This window comes from Pelodiscus sinensis, chromosome 11, assembly GCF_049634645.1.
Source record: "Pelodiscus sinensis isolate JC-2024 chromosome 11, ASM4963464v1, whole genome shotgun sequence".
Lineage (NCBI taxonomy): Eukaryota > Metazoa > Chordata > Testudines > Trionychidae > Pelodiscus > Pelodiscus sinensis.
The window spans coordinates 45,633,500-45,653,276 of record NC_134721.1 but is presented as its reverse complement, the minus strand read 5'-3'; the positions used below and the strand labels follow the sequence as shown (position 1 = coordinate 45,653,276).

At 59.1% G+C, this 19,777-nt stretch overlaps 1 protein-coding gene across 3 annotated transcripts in view; it reads left to right on the top strand.

Annotated features, from left to right (window-relative positions):
- RBM6 (RNA binding motif protein 6) overlaps positions 1-19,777 on the top strand; it is a 75,873-nt gene that overhangs the window by 27,087 nt on the left and 29,009 nt on the right. For all 3 annotated transcript variants that reach the window (XM_075939554.1, XM_075939552.1, XM_075939553.1), the window contains exon 6: positions 9,600-9,673. In XM_075939554.1, coding sequence (XP_075795669.1) covers positions 9,600-9,673 — 74 coding nt within the window. The remainder of the gene's footprint in view (positions 1-9,599; positions 9,674-19,777) is intronic.

The following is a 19,777-nucleotide window of genomic DNA, read 5'->3' as shown; positions in this document are numbered from 1 at the left end:
TAGCTTCTCGAGTCCCTGGGATGTATCATCACCTTGCCCGAGCCCGCTGCGGGAGGGAAACTTGGCCGTAGGAGGTGGGGGAGACTTTGGGCACACTGTTCTTTACAGAGCTCGTCTCCTAGGTCTTGGTCTAGATCAGCAGCACAGAATTTGTTTCCTCACTTGTATGGTCAGAGAGCTTAGTGGCTCTGGCAACGCTGCCGTTTACAGAGTCTTAAATGCATGCTCCTGTGGCTGCTTCCAGTGACATGGGTGTTCTGAACTCCTGCTCACAAGTGGATCCTGTGTCAGCTTCTGTTCGTGAAGACTAATGTAACCATACTTCCCGGTACAGTGCGCGCCTGTGTGGCCATGCACAAAATATTCTTCCCCCGCCCATCTCCTCTGGAGAGCTGTGCGTCAGGCGGCTGCTCCGGTGGGCGGGGCTGGCTGAGACAGCATGGTGAGGGTCTGCTGTGGCACCCGGGAATGGGACATGCTGCGTGGCCAGGGTGTGTGTGTCTGTTCCGGCGCCCGGGAACGTGTGCGTTTTAATAAATTGGGTGCCATGGTGGCGCACGTCCAAACCAGCGCACGTGACCTCAATATTTGTGCACAAACCAAAACTCTCTCCGCTTCTGGTTGGACAATCTTAGTGGGAACACTGAGTGCAATGCTGAAAAAGTTGGGTGTTTTTGAGGGGGGGATGGGTAGGGAGAAGGTAACAGACTAAAATAGCTTATGGTGGCTCATTGGTCTGGGAGTTCAGCAGCAGCAAGATCTCCCTGAAGTGCTGCTCTGTCAAAGGGGGGTATAAAACGAGAGCTTTCCGAAGGCTTATTCTAAAACCTCCGTTTTTTTCTCGCAGGTACCGTCAGTGTGTGTTGTGCTGATCTTATTCAAGTTTGTCCATTGCAAAGTATTTCAAAGCACTGTCTGTTTGCCCAGGTGATGCTAATGTGACGTGGAAATACTGGTGTGGCATTGTTAAATGTATAGCCTGCTTCAATATTCTTGTCCTAGCATCTAGACACAAAATAAGAGGAAGTTTTTCATAAGGACTTTTTTTTAATAAGTTCAGTGTGTTGCAGAAGGTTTTTTTAACCGCAAAGTTTTCTATTAGGATACAGTTGCAGTTAAATGTGTCTAACTTGTGCCTAAATCTACATTTTAACCCCCTAGCTGTTAGCAGAATAGATCCTTTACAAAAACACTTTGAAACCCAAAGGCTGAATGTTACAATTTCTGCTGTACTGTGCGGGAAGGCGCAAACTCAGGGTTCTCTGTTTCCCCAGAATAGTTGACATTGCTAACATCTATAGCAGGGCAAGGTGGTATGTGTCCGGTTAGGGGGAGAAACAAGGCAGCGTTTGTCTGCACACAGCTCTCACTGATTTAAGCTGAAGGTGGGCTGTAGCTGGAGTTCATCACCCTTTCCCCCTCCATCTAGAGGACAAGAGCAGCAGGTGGTCTCCAACCCGTGTGTGGCGGGCATCCGCGTGGATTTTGTGATGTCGTGCCTGTGGCAGCGGAGGCCTGGGCCGTGGATCACAGTCCTAGTGTAATCTTGGCTCCACGCTGCTCCTGGGTTGGCAGAAAAATCTGTCGCTCCAAAGAGCTGCAGACGTGGGAGTGTTGGGAGTTGCCCTGGTCTGAGCCATGCCAGAGCTTCAGCTAGTAAGTGTCACAGACGTGCTGGCCCATGACAGGCTTGCCTGGCCCACGAGTGAGGGTGAGGGAGAGTGGCCCTCCAGTCATGTCCCAGCTGGTGGGCAGATGGCGGTCGGGCTGAGCTGGAGCAGCGAGGGTACAATTCAAGGGGCAGAAGCCTGGTCAGGGCTGGGGGTGGAAGCATATGTTTTCTGCAGGATAGTTCTGTAGTAGGGGCCGATTTGTGGATCCCGCAGCTGGGTACAGGGCAGGGGTGCTGGTTGCCGTGTTGTGTGCATGTGGATGTACCCCTCAGCTGCCCCCTGGAGCCTTTCCCAGTGGGCACATCTAATGCATCCGATGACGTGGGTCTGCCCACGAAAGCTTCTGCTCCAATACGCCTGTTAGTCTATAAGGTGCCACAGGACTCCTCGTTCTTGCAGATCCAGACTAACACGGCTGCCCCTTTTCACAGTGGGTGGTGACCTTGATAACAGGGCTGAATCCCTCGCCTCCCCTTCCGTGCTGGGTGCTTGGATGATCAGCATTTGAGAGCCAGGCTGGGTGATTAGCTTCCCCTGATGGGCAGGGCGCAGTTTCTCACCACCTCTGTGTTGCTGTTTCTTAGTTAATAAAGTTGTGACCTAAAGTTTAACCACCCGGCTGTGTGCTGCCTTCTGTTCCACCTCTGCAGAAGGTGGCTAAAACCGCCTGGCCGAGAAGCGGCTGGCTTAGGCTGGCGCCCGCCTGTGTTACAGATCCAGGTGTCTGGAGCGGGGCGAGTTTGGTTTTGGGATTGCCAAACGGCGTTTGGGAGGAGCTGAGGCTGTTCCAACAGGCTGTGTTAAGAGGTGGGGGGTGACATTTTTAAAAGCTCCTTGGTGTCCAAGCTGCTTTTGAAACTAAAGCTCAAGTCCCATAGACAGTCAGTGGGGCATTGGTTTGCAAGCGCCTGCGTTAGCGTGGAAAGTGCACTCACTGCAGATGAAGCCGGGGCCGTTGGCTGGCCTGTTGGAAAAGGTGTGTGCCCGTCTAGGGGCTAGAGGGAGTATCTGCTGCGTCTGCAGGCCAGGTCGTCATGGGGAAGGCCCAGGACTGGGAGAGGGGGCAGTCCCAAAGCCCTTTTCTACCTGGACCGTGCGGGCTTGGGGCTCCCAGCCCGTAACTTTGGTCCCTGCTCGTTCAGGGTTGGAGCAGCGTCAGCAGTGGCCCCGCTGGGTCTGGCGGCGAAGCAAGCCAGGTCGTTGGGCGCTGGCCTTCGGAAGCAGATAGGCTGTGCGGGAGATCCTGTGTGGAATCAGTGTTGATTTTGCGTTGTGTTTTCGTTCCAGATGCTGGCAGACGGGCCAGGCGGCCAGTGGTGTGGATCTGCGGGCACAGTATTGTTGACTGGGCACATCGGCGGGCTTCCAGTTTGTCTGGAGGTCCGCAGCTGGGCCTCAGTGCTGAAGCAGTCCTGAGCTGGCATGGAAGGAGGGGCATGTTATGGGACCAGCTGATACCCCTTCTGCACGCTTTAGGGGCACATGGGCAGGCTCCAGATATAATTGTGGTTCACCTTGGGGAGAATGACTTGGGAATGTGTAAAGGGGTAGACCTAATGATCAGAGCGAAGAGGGACTTGGGGCAGATCCTGGAACTGTTCCCCGGAGTGCAAATTGTGTGGTCAGACATGCTGCAGCGCAGGGTGTGGGACGGAGCTTTGAAGCCCCCCCGAGTCGACAAGGCTAGGAGGTATGTGAACAGGGAGGTGGCCAAGTTCCTGGCTGCCCTAGGAGGGTCGGTAATTTCGCACCCGGCCATAGCATACGGGGCGCCAGAGTTGTTCAGTGAGGATGGGGTCCACCTGTCCGATTTGGGAGCGGACGTATTTCTGGCTGATATTCGAGAGGGCATTAGGAGATGCCTAGGACCCCAGCTAGCCGTTGGGGGAAGGCAGGCGCGCTAGTTGCTTGGCGCCCGGTGCAGGTTCTCCGTGGGGAAGGGGTACAGCTTGGTAAAGTATGGCCAGGCACGGAAACGGGAAGGTGGGGCTCCTATGGCTGGTACGGCAGGGAGCCAACCCCCTCCCTCTGTGCTCCCCCTACCCTTCATTCGAGGGGGGGGATGGGAGGTCCCGGGGCTGGGGAGGAGAGGGGAGCCCCTCGCTATGTACTGAAATGCTGGTGGAATTTCCTGCGCTGTACACTCATTCCTGCCAGCTGCTCCCAGCTGTTTCTGAATAAAATTGTGGCCTAATGAAACCACATCCTGTGTCTCCTGTCCTCCTTCTGCCATGGCAGGGCAATGGGCTTGCCAGGGCCTGGCTTCTGGGGAAAGGGTGCCCCGCCACAGGGACTGACTTTCTGCTGCAGCTGCAGGCCAGGGTGGCGTGGGACTGCCCTGTTCCCCTCGTGCCTGGGGCCCGGCAGCAGGAGGATGACCTAGGTCCAGGCCAGTGCTGGCAAAGGCCTCTCTTACCTGGACCAAGCAGAGCCGCACCCCTTCCGCCTGAGCCTGTGCTGAAATACTGGGCACGTCGCCTCTGCTGTGCCCACTGCCCAGTTGCGCCTTCCTTGGGCAGCTGGGAAGGAATTTCTCCCCAGTTGGCCGAGGCCGAGTGGGGGTTTTGCCCTCCCTGCAGCGGGTGGGGGCTACGATGCTGCAGTTCCCTGCTGAAATACGAGGAGGCTGCCACACACAGGTTCTCCATGGGGAAGGTCACAGTGGTCAGAGCAATGGACTGGTAAAGCATCTCAGATGGGCAGGACCGGGTGTGGGGCTCCTATGACGGGTACTCCTGCTCCTTTAGCCCCCCTTAACCCTCATTTGAGGGGGATGGGGAGGTCCCAGCAGCGGGTTGGCTGGGGAGGGGGGGAGGACCAGCGGCGGCCGCCTTGCTATGTATTGGACTAATGGGTGCACAGCACAGAGCACTGCCTGTTACTCCCCGACCTGCGGCCGTACTAAGCCACGTCCAGTCTCCTGTCCTCTCCGGGCATAGCTGGGTACTGGGATATTGAAAATCGTACTCAGCCTTAAATATGATGTGGCCACTGGAGCTGATAGCGTTGTGGTCAGTGTTAGCCCATTTCAAACCACTGTTTTCCTCCGCTACGCTCGGTGTGGAGGGTTTCATTTGTTAGATCGAATGTGGCTGCTTCTGCTCTGGACAATGCCCCTGGCTATTGGATTTCTCATTTTCCTGGGTCCCTGGCCACGTGTCTTTTTGTAATAAAGCCGATTTTGGTAAAATTCATCAAAACTCTGAGGCCATCATAAATGCCACTTGTTCCTTTTCAGGTTAGAAGCCACAACTAAGTGACACGTTTCACGTCTTTCTGCCGATGTTAACGGGCAGTCTTCTAATCGTTGAAATGAACAGGGTTTATTCTAAAAAATTCAAACAAAACAATTCTCTCTCCCCCTTGCTACAACTCCCTTTATAGTGGATTTGAAGTTCAAAGTAGCATGAGTTTCCCTTGGCAAATGTCATCAATCTCATGTCACAGCATCATGGACTCTCAGATCACTAGTACTGGCAGGGGCCCCGAGAGGGCACCACGTCCAGTCTCCTGCCCACCCCCTGGAAGCACCGAGCACCATCGGAGATGGTCAAAGGGGAGACTCGGTTTAAGATCTACTTGGGAGAAGTTTCTTTGCCTACGTTACAGATAACATCTTGGGTTATCAAAGCCGCAAACCTTTTACAATTCCCGTTTACTCTTTACTATGCACCTTGGCTGGCTTTGTCTATTTTAGTTTTGACATTGAACAGCAGCAAATTCAGTTTCACTGTCTGTTTCACTTTCAAGGTCCCCAAATATGAGAGTTTCGAAGCCATTTGGGTGGTTGACATTAAAACCCCTGGATCTTAAATGTATTAACCTGTTCTAAAACCTACCTGTTGACCAAATTCCCGGGTTGTGTTTTTAGCACTGTAAGTAGTTGTTTCCCAGGTAGGCACTGGGAGTGTTCATGTGTCACTCTTGGGCAGACGTGACTTGAAGAAATCTTGGGTTAGAAAGTTGTACTGGATTCTGGATCCAAATGAGCGTACGGAGAGAGTTGTCAAAATACCGCTGCCCCGAGCACTCGTCCGCGTGTCCAGGAAGCCAGTGGAATTCTCCGGGGTAGCGCACAGCCCTGTTGGCTGCGTTCGAGTCCTTGCTAGCATTTCATGTTTGCGAGCAGAGCGTCTCGGTCTGAGCCTAGAGGGGGGCTGGGTTCCGTGCTCCGGCCGAGGGCTGAGCAGTGCTGTCCAGTGCTAACGAGCGCATCCAGCAGCCAAGGCAATGGCACTACCTGGCCTAGAGCTGCGCACTTCGTGGAATTGGCAGACTGAGAGGTGGTGGCATGTGCCAGTGCCTGGGCGAGCAGTTCTCTCGCCAGATGGCCATTACCCTTCAGCAGAAGCCTCTGTCACCTGGAAATCGGTGTCAGGCCGCCCTGGCCCCTTGCCCAGCCTGCAGTGGGTGTGGTTCTCTGAAGGGAATGGAATTGAGATTTGTAGGGGGCTGAGTAGCCTGAGCCCCTGTCATGGCTCCCTTCACTGCTCCCACCCCCCCGTGGGACTCCGAGTCCATAGGGTTCTGTGTTGGTGGCAGGGGCAGTGCCGGGCAGCTCCATGCATTTCGTTCCTACTCAGGGTCGGCCTGCCCGGCCCTAATGCTCCCCTGGGAGAGGGGTAGGGGATAGGGGGTTGGCTCCCGTGCCTCCCAGGCACCGATTTTGTGAGTTCCTACCCCAGCCCTGCCCCTTCTCCCGAGCTCCTACCCAGCCTGTTCCGCTCCCTCTTCCTGCCTGCCCTGGAGTAGCACCTAGGCTTGTCCCCCGTATGGATGTGCTGAGGGCTCTGCAGGCCAGGACCATCCCATGTCCTGTGCTGGGAAGCCAGGCGTTCCAAACCCCGCTGCTTGTTCAATGCATGGCCAGGGCTGCTGTGCCCGCAGCTGGAGCTGCCCTCTTCCCTTCGGCCTGGACCCAGGGCCCTTCGGTGCCATGCTGCCGCCACCTCGGCCATGGGTGACAGATCAAGCCAAGGCGCCTTTGGATTTTGCCCTGTGCTCTCCACAAGCCGTTTCCTCACCTTCAGACAGACCGGGGCCTGCTGGCCCTGGGCCCAGCTCCGCTTTTAGCACTCCAACAAACGTCTCCCCTGTAGGGACGTCACAGTGCAGCCGAGAAGCCAAAGCTTACGGGTGAGTGCCATGGACTACACGCACCCCCTCTCCTAGCCAAAAAAGGTTTTTGGGAGGCTGGCCAGCAGCCTGGCTCACGCCAGCTCCGGGACCCACCCCCGCTGCGGCTCTGCATTTCAAGTGTATTAGGAGCCAGGTGGGCAGGCAGCCCGGCTCAGTTCCGGTTCATGTCAGGTCTGGGCACAGACCTTCCCCCCGTATCAGAGGCAGCAGCACAGGCAGGCGATAGGCAGCCGGTCTGCAAGAGGAGCTGGTTTTTAAACTGGCTCCCCTCGCGGACCAGCTCCCACCTGGCACCCCGCGGTGCAGCCGGCCCCGCCCCCGGGGACTCCAGAATAATCAACTAGGCAATGAACTGATATTTAACACCCCTGCTGCACTGCCCGAGCCCTGGGTCTGCAATGTGAGTCTGGCACGGGGTCAGCCAGCGTTCCTAGCGTAGAGCCGTGTATGCAGCTTGACCGGAACCCGCTGCTCCCCCTCGCTGGCCTAGTGGGAAGGGTGCCCCGCGTTGGCTTGAGTTAGTGCTAATGCTGCTCTGCACCATTTGTAACTCGGGCCAGGCAGGAGCCAGACCTCTCGGGCACAGCCCTTTGCCCGCTGATCCTTGTGAGCCCCTGCAAGGGGGCACGGCAGCCTCGGCTTGCTCCTACACTGGGGTGTCTGGCAGAGGCGTGTGACTCCAGGCCTCGGGGACTGTTCTCTGGGCCTCCCCGGGCTGCACCCCACTGGGTTCAGTTCCCTGCTGTTGTATGGCAAGGATGCAGGAGGGAGGGAGGGGGGGAGAACCACTGGCCAGATTTCCCCTCCCTTGGGTCCCGCTTCGCTGCGTGCTTCCCTCTTTCCTTCTGCCACTTAGAATGCGGGGCCGGCTTGCGTGTCTGGGGTGGGTGCGTGCCACCCTTCCCCTGCCCATTGGCGTGTGGGGGGGGCCCAGCTGGAGAGGCGCTGAGGGCATTCATGGAGCGTAGGGGGACTACTGCCTGTGGCCACCCCCTCCTGTGCGTCCGTGGGCACGTCGGACCCCAGCGCCCAAGCAACACGCGGAGATGCTCTCCGGCGGGCTGGGCTAAGGGCTTGCCCGCTCTCGAGAGGCCTGTGTGGCGGTGCTGTGAATGCCGAGAGCGCCCCATGCGAGCCGCAGTGCTAGGCAGTGAGCAGTGAAAGCAGGGTGCCAAGCGGTGTCCCAGTGGGGGGCAGCCAAGGGCCTCTTTGCCAATGCGCCTGGAGCACTGCAGAACAGGCTTGCTGCTCCGGGACCATCTGGCCTCAACGTTTCTCCTCCTCTGCCCGTGGGTGTCTCGTCTAGTGCCTGCCGTGCCAGGGCTTGCTGTGTATCCCATGGCGCAGCGGCGCTGGGCTCGCTGGGACTTGCTCGCCGAGTGACCCCAGGCGCACATGGAAGGGGGGCTGTAACCCTGGGGAACAGTGGTCCCGTGCTGGGCGAAGGAAGCGAGGGGTGCTTGAGGCCCAGGCAGGCAGGGCGCTCCGTGGGGCGATGGACGTAGCCGGGCTAGAGCCCGGCGCGGAGAGGGCAAGCGACACTTGGGGAGTAAGAGGCCAAGTTGGGGCCGGAGAGGACTCTGCCTCTGCTGCTCGGGAATTCTTACCGTGTCCTACAGGTAACACGGGAGCCAACCAGGCCAGTGCAGCAAACCTGGCTCTGCGGCCAGCGAGCGCCTCCGCCTGTTCCTTGGGGGGTGGGCTCTCCTGCCAGCAGAGACCTGTGTAGGGCCAGCTGAAAGGGGTCCCCGAGGAGCTGAGGATGGCCTGAGAGCCTTCGTGTCCGGCGCTGGTCTCTGCTGCTGTGCCCTGCTGCAGGCCAGGGGCTAAGCACTGGGGCAGAGGCGGGGGCTAAGGCCTGCCCTGAGACCTATGGGGCGGCTGTGCATTGGCTTACGTGGCGTGCGGCTCGTTCCTTGGTTCCAGTCCAGCCTGTTCTCCCCTGAGCCCAGGAGAATCCTCGCAGGGTGGCAGGAATGTCGCTGCAGGAGCCCTTGGGAGGGTGGGAGCTGGGGAGGGGCTTTCTCCACACACCACCTGCCGCTCCCCCCCAGAGGTGGCAGGAAGAGGGGTTACGCACCTCCTTCAGGTGGGAGGTGTCCATCACACAGAGCTGCGGGGGATAGAAATCGCCAGTGGCGCTAACCCTGCCCTGAGGAGACCCCTCATTTCTGCACGAAATCCCGTGCGCCTGAGCAGACAGAGGCGGCGCCATGGTGCTGTGTATGGCCTGTGCGCGTCTGCTTTGCATCCCGCCCCCAAAATGCTAGCCTAGGGCCGGCCCTGGCCCTGCTGGGGGAAGGTTGGGCTTCCAGCCCGCCCCTGTGCCTTTGCCCCCCACGGGGCGTTACAGGGCATGGGGTCACGCAGGCCAAGAGCTCCCTTGTGCTCTCCTGAGCGCCCCCAGGGCTAGGCAGGAATCGGGGTGCCTCCGGGCCAGGCTACTGTGTAGGAACCGAGGGTTGTTTCCGGGCAGCCGGCCTCTCCTAGCTACTGTGGCCCTGGCCCTGCTCTGCTCATTGTCTCTCTTTAAACACGCCCCTTCGCTTGTCACGTTTCACGAGGGGAAGTGGGAGTTGTAGAGCGTCTGACGGAAACTGAGCTCAGTGCCACAGCGCGACCCGGCCTCCGCGCGCCAGCCCGAGTCCCTGGGGGTGTTTTGCGGAGCCGCCGGGGTGCGGGGAGGGGCTGTGACCGAGGGAAGGGGAAATGGGGAATTGCTCTGTGGCTCGTCTGTATTCCAAGGCACTAACACGACTCCCGTCTGTATTTAAATGCTGTCCCCAGGTTACGACTATGGCTATGTCTGCGTGGAGTTTGCACTCTTGGAAGAGGCCATCGGATGCATGGAAGCCAACCAGGTTGCTTTACACTTCGGTCGAATGCTGCTAGAAGAATGTTGTTTTGCTGGGGGGTGGAGTCAGTGATTCTTGGAGTGGTTCAGCGGAAGAGCCGCTCGTGTTTATACACAACGCTGCCGCCCGATTGCTGGTGTTCCCAGAAGCTCCCCAAAGGCTTTGCGGAGCCAAGAGGCTCCGAACGTTCAGCCCTGGCAGCGCGAACACCCCGGCAGGCTGGCTAGATGTGAGGGCTGGGAGCTGACGAAGATTCTCAGGTCAGGTTGTTGCTTTGGGGGTTGTACGCAGTTGGAAAGGGCTCTGCTCGTGGGGAACCCCTCTGGCCCGGGCCCCGTACGCAAGCAGGCGTCACTCCGCTCGGATCAGGTCGAAGGCTGCTGGCCCGCTCCCTTTCCGTGAGGCAGGGTCCTCATGGGTCTCCTCTGTAGCCACGTTGTCCTTTGGCAAGTTGGAGTTGCAGACAAAGGGCTCTACCTGGTAAATCGGACTGGTTCTGGGTGAGCGGTTAGCAAGTGTGACAAATCGGGCATTGTTTGGAGATGGAAGGCTGGGGCATAGTTGCCTGGATAAGACAGAGCCCCTAAGATTTGGACGGTCTCGAGAACAGCGGGACCTGTGCTCACCCGAGATGTGTCTGAACTTCACTGAAATTCCCAGCCCCTGGCACACAGAGGAAGCCCCCAGCAGCAGAGAGAGGACTGAGTGAACTCCATGGCGCTGGGTGCCCCTGACTCGCAAATGCTGAAACCTCCCGCCTGCCGCCCCTTCCCTGGGAATGGCAGGGGAGACAGCCACCGGAGCGCAGCTCAGCGCTGCCGAGGGACGCTCTCTGGCCAGCTCCCTCGCACTCCTAGCCCGGGAGAAGGGCTTTCCACCCCCTTCCCAGGTTAGCCTGCGAGCCAGAGTCTGCCCGTTGGTACTGGGAGTGCCCTCGGCCCAGCCGGCGGGGAGCCAGGCAGCGCCCGTGGATGTGCTAGAGGGGCCTGCAGCGAGAGTTACGATAGGGCCGAGCCCGAGCTAGTTCCTGCACTGAGTGCGGCCCCCTTCCCTGCTGCCACTCGCGCTTCCTCTGCCCCCCACGGGGACGGGGAAGCCTGACCATCCCTCACTGCATGCACCAGCTCTCCACCGCTCTGCTTGCAGGCCATGGGGCAGCTGTGCGCCCTGAGGAAGGGCCCCCCGTCCCGGCAGGATGCTCTTCCAGCTCTCCTGTGGGGCCAGCTGCAGCAGTGGAGCAGGCGTGTGTTTGTCTGAATAGCAGCAGTGAGGCCAGGCCAGGTTCTGTACCCTCGCTATGCAGTGGGGCAACTGTAGGGACCCAGGAAGTGTTCTACCCCACACAGAGCGCCTGTAGGGACCCAGAAGTGTTCTACCCCACGCAGAGCGCCTGTAGGGACCCAGAAGTGTTCTACCCCACGCAGAGCGCCTGTAGGGACCCAGAAGTGTTCTACCCCACGCAGAGCGCCTGTAGGGACCCAGAAGTGTTCTACCCCACACAGAGCGCCTGTAGGGACCCAGGAAGTGTTCTACCCCACGCAGAGCGCCTGTAGGGACCCAGGAAGTGTTCCACCCCACGCAGAGTGCCTGTAGGGACCCAGGAAGTGTTCCACCCCACGCAGAGTGCCTGTAGGGACCCAGGAAGTGTTCCACCCCATGTAGGGCACCTGTAGGGACCCAGGAAGTGTTCTACCCCACACAGAGTGCCTGTAAGTGACCCAGGAAGTGTTCTACCTCACGCAGAGTGCCTGTAGGGACCCAGGAAGTGTTCTACCCCACACAGAGCGCCTGTAGGGACCCAGGAAGTGTTCTACCCCACACAGAGTGCCTGTAGGGACCCAGGAAGTGTTCTACCCCACACAGAGTGCCTGTAGGGACCCAGGAAGTGTTCTACCCCACACAGAGTGCCTGTAGGGACCCAGGAAGTGTTCTACCCCACACAGAGCGCCTGTAGGGACCCAGAAGTGTTCTACCCCACGCAGAGTACCTGTAGGGACCCAGGAAGTGTTCCACCCCATGTAGGGCACCTGTAGGGACCCAGGAAGTGTTCTACCCCACACAGAGTGCCTGTAGGGACCTAGGAAGTGTTCCACCCCATGTAGGGCGCCTGTAGGGACCCAGAAGTGTTCCACCCCACGTAGGGCGCCTGTAGGGACCCAGGAAGTGTTCCACCCCATGTAGGGCGCCTGTAGGGACCCAGGAAGTGTTCTACCCCACACAGAGTGCCTGTAGGGACCTAGGAAGTGTTCCACCCCATGTAGGGCGCCTGTAGGGACCTAGGAAGTGTTCCACCCCATGTAGGGCGCCTGTAGGGACCCAGAAGTGTTCCACCCCACGTAGGGCGCCTGTAGGGACCCAGGAAGTGTTCCACCCCACGCAGAGTGCCTGTAGGGACCCAGGAAGTGTTCTACCCCACGCAGAGTGCCTGTAGGGACCCAGAAGTGTTCTACGCCACGCAGAGTGCCTGTAGAGACCCAGGAAGTGTTCCACCCCATGAAGGGCGCCTGTAGGGGCTCAGGGAGTGTTCCACCCCACGTAGGGCACCTGTAGGGGCCCAGGAAGTGTTCTACCCCATGTAGGGCACCTGTAGGGGCTCAGGGAGTGTTCCACCCCACGTAGGGCACCTGTAGGGGCCCAGGAAGTGTTCCACCCCACACAGGGCGCCTGTAGGCACTATGGATGTTAAGGACTAGTTGATTATCCGATAAGCAAATGCTTATTGGATAGATGAGTTGACTAGTTGATTGCCCCCCTTTCTGCCTCTGTCAGAGGAAGCAAAGTGGGGGGACAAAGGGGGTACTTGAAAGCGGAAATGCTGCACAGAGCCCGGGATCAGCTGTGCGGTGCTGCCTCTTTGAAATGCTGCTGCAGCATTTCAAAGGGGCAGCGCCACATGGAGTCCGGGGTCAGCTCTGTGTGGCGCTGCCACTTTGAAATGTTGAGCGGAGCCCGGGATCAGCTGGGGAGGCCCCAGTTAGTTTTGGGGCATGCCGGGGAATGTCTGACCCTGGGCTCCGTGTGGCATTTCAAATTGTCAGCGCAGTATGGAGCCCAGGAGTGGCAGGGGACTCTGAGTCCCCCGCTGATCCCAGGCTCCATGCCGTGCTTCCTCTTTGAAATGCACAAGAGCCCCCACTGGGGACTCCTGTACATTTCAAAGCTGGCACCCGCGTGCAACCCGGAGTCAGGGGGGCTTCCCGCCATCCCCAGGCTGCACGCAGAGTTGCGCATTCCTCCTTTGAGAGGTACAAGAGCCCCCACTGAGGAATGTGGAAGTGCCTGTCGAGTAGTGGATGGAAATTCCATCGACTACATGACAAGTAAATCGCTCGTTAGTTAACATCCTTAGTAGGTGCCCAGGAAGTGTTCCACCCCACGTAGGGCACTTGTGGGCCCAGGAAGTGCTCCACCCCACGTAGGGCGCCTGTAGGGGCCCAGGAAGTGTTCCACCCCACGTAGGGTGCCTGTGGGGGCCCAGGAAGTGTTCCACCCCACGTAGGGTGCCTGTGGGGGCCCAGGAAGTGTTCCACCCCACGTAGGGCGCCTGTGGGGGCCCAGGAAGTGTTCCACCCCACGTAGGGCGCCTGTGGGGGCCCAGGAAGTGTTCCACCCCACGTAGGGCGCCTGTGGGGACCCAGGAAGTGTTCCACCCCACGTAGGGCGCCTGTGGGGACCCAGGAAGTGTTCCACCCCACGTAGGGTGCCTGTAGGAGCCCAGGAAGTGTTCCACCCCACGTAGGGTGCCTGTAGTGGGCCCAGGAAGCGTTTCACCCCACGTAGGGCGCCTGTGGGGGCCCAGGAAGCGTTTCACCCCACGTAGGGCGCCTGTGGGGACCCAGGAAGCGTTCCACCCCACGTAGGGCGCCTATAGGGGCCTAGGAAGTGTTCCACCCCATGTAGGGTGCCTGTGGGGGCCCAGGAAGTGTTCCACCCCACGGAGGGCGCCTGTGGGGGCCCAGGAAGTGTTCCACCCCATGGAGGGCACCTGTGGGGACCTAGGGAAGTTCCAGACGCACGCCTGAGGAGGTCCCGGGGGTAGATGCACAGGCTGCCCCTTGGCATGGCACATGCATCCTTCCCTTCCCTCCCCATAACACTTACACGCTCTCTGCTGTTTGGACAGCACAAAGGAAGTTCCTGTGCCCTGGACACACACTGCAGCTCGTATCCAGCACTCCTGTAGGTAGCCAGTTCCACCTGTCAGATGCATCATGGGGGCACCTCTGGGCCCCTATGTAAGGCTGTCTCCTGGCTGCCTGCTGTCAGTGTGGGACTGGCCTGTGCTCCCCGTGTGGAGAATTTCTGGCAAGTGTGACCATTTCCATGGGCATGCTGCAAGGGCTGTTCTTAGGCCTGTTCTGTCAGTGCCTACCCTGCGACGAGGGGTGTAAGATGCGAGTGTATCAGTCTTAGGCCTGTTCTGTCAGTGCCTACCCTGCGACGAGGGGTGTAAGATGCTAGTGAATCAGTCTTAGGCCAGTTCTGTCAGTGCCTACCCTGCGACGAGGGGTGAAGATCCGAGTGAATCAGTCTTAGGCCTGTTTTGTCAGTACCTACCCTGTGACCAGGGGTGTAAGATCCGAGTGAATCAGCCTTAGGCCTGTTCTGTCAGTGCCTACCCTGCGACGAGGGGTGAAGATCCGAGTGAATCAGTCTTAGGCCTGTTTTGTCAGTACCTACCCTGTGACCAGGGGTGTAAGATCCGAGTGAATCAGTCTTAGGCCTGTTCTGTCAGTGCCTACCCTGCGACGAGGGGTGTAAGATGCGAGTGTATCAGTCTTAGGCCTGTTCTGTCAGTGCCTACCCTGCGACGAGGGGTGTAAGATGCGAGTGAATCAGTCTTAGGCCTGTTCTGTCAGTGCCTACCCTGCGACGAGGGGTGTAAGATGCGAGTGTATCAGTCTTAGGCCTGTTCTGTCAGTGCCTACCCTGCGACGAGGGGTTTAAGATGCGAGTGAATCAGTCTTAGGCCTGTTCTGTCAGTGCCTACCCTGCGACGAGGGGTGTAAGATGCGAGTGTATCAGTCTTAGGCCTGTTCTGTCAGTGCCTACCCTGCGACGAGGGGTTTAAGATGCGAGTGAATCAGTCTTAGGCCTGTTCTGTCAGTGCCTACCCTGCGACGAGGGGTTTAAGATGCGAGTGAATCAGTCTTAGGCCTGTTCTGTCAGTGCCTACCCTGCGACCAGGGGTGTAAGAGCCCAGTGAATCGGTGAGCTGGTTAAACGCTAGGTTAGCCCAACATTTAGCCAGTTAATGGACTAACCGGGCTCCCCGGCCCTGGGGTGGTCTTAGCAGCAGGAGGCTCCGGCCGCCTGGGAAAGCCTTGCGCCTGCAGCAGGCCCGGGCCTCAGTCGACGGGTCCCTGGTAAACATCTCCTGGTTGGTCAGGAGGTGCTTCCCCAGTCACGCCCCTGATTGTGACGGTATCTTGCTCTCCGAGACAGTCGTCTGTGGCTAGTCTGTACCGAGTTGTGCTCCTCAGCATGATCCTGGTCCGATCCCACTGCTGCCCGCCTTCCACCCCTCTGGGCCCAGGGCGCGGCTCTTGTCGGCTAGAGAAAGTGGCCTCTAATGTCCAAGGCTTGGGCCGTTGGTGTAGTCCGTGAGGCCTGGTGGCAGGCTAGCCTTTTGGCTCTCAGCTGGATCCAGGCTGAGTGCATCTGTAAGATTGGGGGGGGGGTCAGTCCCCGGAAGAGCAGGCTTCCGTCGGGGAGAAAGAGCTGCGCCGCCTGGCTGGGAATTGATTTTCTTTGAATCCCGCCATGGCCTGGGTGCCCTGACGGCCTGCCAGCAACACACTGAGCCTGTGGGTTACCCCAGCCAAATCAATCCTAGCACTAGGAGAGAAGGCAGCCCCCCCAGAGCCCTGCCTCATGGCCCAGTGGCCATCTCCCCGGACTGGGAGGGTGGCCTTAGGCTGACCCTGGCTGGATAAAGTTGGGCAGCTCTCTTCCTTATTCCCTGCACCTACAATCCAGCATTTGGTTAATTTCCATGCCCCCCAGCGTTACCAGGTCCAGCTCTGTGCACTCGGAAACGTGGCACCTGCATGTGCGTTCTCGGAGGAAGGCGCCGAGATGCAGAAGCGTCCGTGGTCTCCTGGCTGTGCTGCCGGTGGGGGGGAGGGATGCGCCTTTGGTACCCGTGACGCCCGTCCGCCTTCCCGGCAGGGTTCAAGCCCCAGGCCAGTTTGCGCAGGGGCGTGGCTGCGCTCTGCTCGCTTTGTGGCGACGTTGGCAACTTGCATGGATTGGGATCTCCTGTCGGCTTGCTGAGTTCAGGCCGGAGACGTGGTGGCTGCACACTGGAGTCTGTGGGGGAGGAGGGTGGCTGCAGGCTTCTGGGCCACAGTTGGTGGCCTCTGTGTCGGCGCCGTCGGGAACGGGTGCTCATGGCTTTGGCATGGGCTGTCTGCGTCGTCGGATTTGGCGGGTGGAGACGTCCCCATTCTCACGGCAATCTTGGCCTTCTGTGGTGAGACGAGGGAGTATACAGAAGGACTCGGCGATCTGTATTGGGCTCTTCCAAAGACCCTTCCATCTTCTCCCATCCCCTGCCATGGCTGGCTCCATCCTGCCACCAGTCCCGGGCCGATTACTGGGCTGGCTTCTGGAGAAGCAGCCTCGTGCAGGGAGTCATTCCTGAGCCACTACTGCTTGACTGGAAGTTGGGGGGAGGGGCCTGGATGCCACGGCAGGGCTCTCGTCCGGCGCCACGCTGGCTCCGCTCCAAGCTCTCCACACTTGTTCTTGGGCCATTTTCCCTGGGGGGCATGAGGCAGGGATTGGATTGTTCAGTGACCCGTGAAATCCAGCCTCCCAGTGCGTCGGGTCCGTGCGCTTCGGCCCCATGCGCTCCCAAGCGGAGAGGCCGCTGTCCCGACCTCTGACGGGGGTGGGCGTTCTGGGCAATACCAGCTCATGGCTCTCCACCCCAGGGTGCTGAGTTTGGAAATTAGTTGATGCTTAAATTGGCCTGTAAACATCTGCACCGCTTGTGCGGGAGCCTTGGGGGCACGTTGCAGACCATGTGGCGCTTTCCCCTGGACCTGCTCAGCAAAGGACGCGCTTCCCAGGTTACTCTGTAGCCCGCAGGGACGTCTGTGCACGTGCCAGGTGCCGGCTCCTGAGTGCAGTGTGAGCGCCAGTTCGCCTGCAGGCCGGGGAGTGCCCTGCCAGGTCACGCGCCTCCTGGCACCGGCAGCCCGAGAAGAACCCGGAAGCACGTTACTTCCTGCTTTGCATCCAACACACCCGGCTTTTCCTGTGGGTTGTGTCAAGTGTGGGGCGTGTTGTGGCCTTGAGTAGTGCAAGGGAGACTCCCTGTGTCGTGTTGTGCATTCACAATGCCCGCAGTTGAACCGTGCCACGTCTGGCAGTGCGCCGCACATTCAGCTGGCACTGCTTGTTCTCATGCGGGGCCTGGGAGGGAGGCGTCTCATCCTGGTAACGTGATTCCGCCCATAAACCTTGGTGCCAAGTTGCGGAGCCGTATTACCGGTGAGCTACTCGGTGGTGTAGCCCAGTGGGCTGTTGAAAGGTGCCCGTGGTATGTTGATCAGACGGAGGCTGTTCAGATGAAAGAGCAACACCGTTTCTTTCGTTGTGTGCGATTCCCAGATGCGTAGCTGCAGTTGGCATAAGGTGACTCTCTCCTGCAGTGGGCCTGGTTCTGTTGGGTCCCCCATGTATTCACCCTGCTCGTTTGGCAGTGATCCCCGGGCCAGGAAGTGCGACTCGCGTGCCACAGGGAAGCGGTTAATTCAGCGGCGTTACGGAGCTGCCTGGCCCAGCGGCCGAGCTGTGCCTCGGTTCCCTGTCGCTGCACGCGTACACACCAGCACTTGCATGCTGCCATGACTGTGTGCTCCTCTGGGTGCCGGAGGGGGCTGGTTTCCTGTTTGAGCGCCACAAGGACCCCCCTGATGCTGGGGGGAAGGGGAAGGAGTCATTACACCGCTGTCGGCCTAGTACGCAGCCTTTCTCTGGGCCGCTTCCTTCTACCACCTCCCCCGCTCTCAGCCTTTCTGGCTCTTCCCCGCTTTCAGAGGTTTCAGGTCTTCCCTTAGTGGCTGGGAGGGCCCTGGATCTCTCTCCTCCAAGGGCCATCCAGGGCATTGACCCTTCCTCTGGCTCGGCACCAGAGCCCGTCAGTGTTGCTGCTCCGCCAGCCAGCCAGGTGAGCTGTACCCCTCCGGCTAAGGAGCCGCGTGTCCTGCCCTGCTAGGTGAGGGAGCAAAGGAGCCAGCTTGGTTCCCACGTCGGCTGTGCAGCGCCGTGCTCTGCTCCGTCTCCCCCTCGGTTGTGTTGAGGGCCGTTTCTCTCTGTCTTCTGTCAAATGGGATGGAGTGTGCCGGGAGCTCAGTCACACGCTGCCGGCCGGGGCCGGGGCGCGGATAGCAGCGAGATGTCCCACTGCTGCTCACAGCATTGCCAGCCCTGTTGCATAGCCGTGCTCTGGTCTCCCCACCGGCGTTTCCAGTCCTAGCCGGGAGAGGCTTCGAGTCCAGGCCCTCCCTCACGGCGGGGCCACGCACCGGGAAATGCTTTGCCAGGGTGGCGTGTGCAGTGCCGACTGCCGGTGAGTCTGCTGCAGGCGTTTTGCATCGGTCTGAAAGCATCGCGGGGATGTGATTTCCTGCCGAGGCCGAGCCCCAAGGCGAGGAGCCCTGTTCCAGCCATGGCTGTGATGCCAGGCCCCTGCCTAAGCGACATGGCTTTTGAGCCCTTGTTCCTTCAGGCCAGTTGGTAGCTAAGATGATTTGTCTTAGTCGCTGAAGGATGCGCCATTAGAGGCATAAACAGTGCCCTTGCTCCTGCAGGCCTCAGCAGGCGCTTCCTCGCGGGAGGCATTGTTAGCACAGCAGGCTGTAAGGGGCGGTTTCTCAGTTGTGGGGGTCTGTATGGACTCTGAGGAGCCGTGGGAATGGGGAACTAGGGGCATGCCTTCAGCGCCTTCAAAATGCTGATCTCGCTGGCCCCGTGGTGCTCTCGAAGGCGCTAGCATGGCAGGTTGTGCAGCAGGTTTCGGAGCGAAGTCGATTCCATGTGCGTGTACAGTAGTTAAAGGGAGATTTGAGAAAAGCTCCTAAACCCACGTGGCAAAGTCCTGCTGAAAGGCCATGGAACCCAGGACCCAGCGGTCTTGGGCGCTTCTGAAATCCACCCCCCAGCGGCAAGGGAGCACCAGGAGCCCTGACAAGCAGGGGGACAATGGCGCTGTGCGAGGCGCTGCAGGAAACGTCAGGGCCATGGCGAAAATTCCCGCCAGAGGTCTTAGGTTGGACCCTGTTCCTCCTGTTCCGGCAGCTCCCCCCTCCCAGCCCCGAGTCTGCCTTCCCTCCGCAGTTCTCAGTGTGCTGGGGCAGGCTGCGTTCGCTGTCCACCCCGGCGCCCCATCAGGCCCGATACCAAGAGCGTTGTCTTTCCAGGCGGTTCTAGAGCCGTCTGGATTCTCTCTCCAAGGATCTGCCAGTAGACCAGGCTGAGCAGAGCGTTCCGCGATGGAGAGCACTTTCCCAGAGGGTTGTTTGGTTTTATGCCTCCTTGGTGTTAATGTTTTCGCTCCTCGACAGCCTGGACTGTTGCCCTTGGGTTGTGTGGAACAGTAAGATGAGGCTGGTGAATCTGACTGAAGAAACTCCGCCCAGTACAAAGTGATTGGGATGTGAGAGCGCAAGATGGTTTTCTCTGCCCCCCGTTGGTATCTCTGTTGTGTGATCTTGTGGCTGGAGCTAGCTCCTTTCCAAAGAGACGCAGGGACGCTAAAATGTGTGAATTCTGGTTTGTCTCGATGTATTGTTTCCTGTCGGTTTTGGTTTCCAGGTGTCGATCAAGTTTGGGTCTACCTAGTTCAGGTTCCGCGACAGAAGGTGGAAAGAGAAGGTACTGCGACCTTAATTGGGATCACGAATTGCGCGAGCGCTTGCCCCTAGAATTGTGCTGTGTTCGCGTGGTTTTTGGTTCAGATCTCTCCTGTCTCAGACGCTTTGGACCAAAGCTGAGAACCTTTGACAATGAAATGGCAGGCAAAATGTAGCACATGGGTTTGAGTGCGTCAGTGCTCGGTGTTTGCATGCAGTGGGCAGATTCCATGGCCAAGTCTGATTG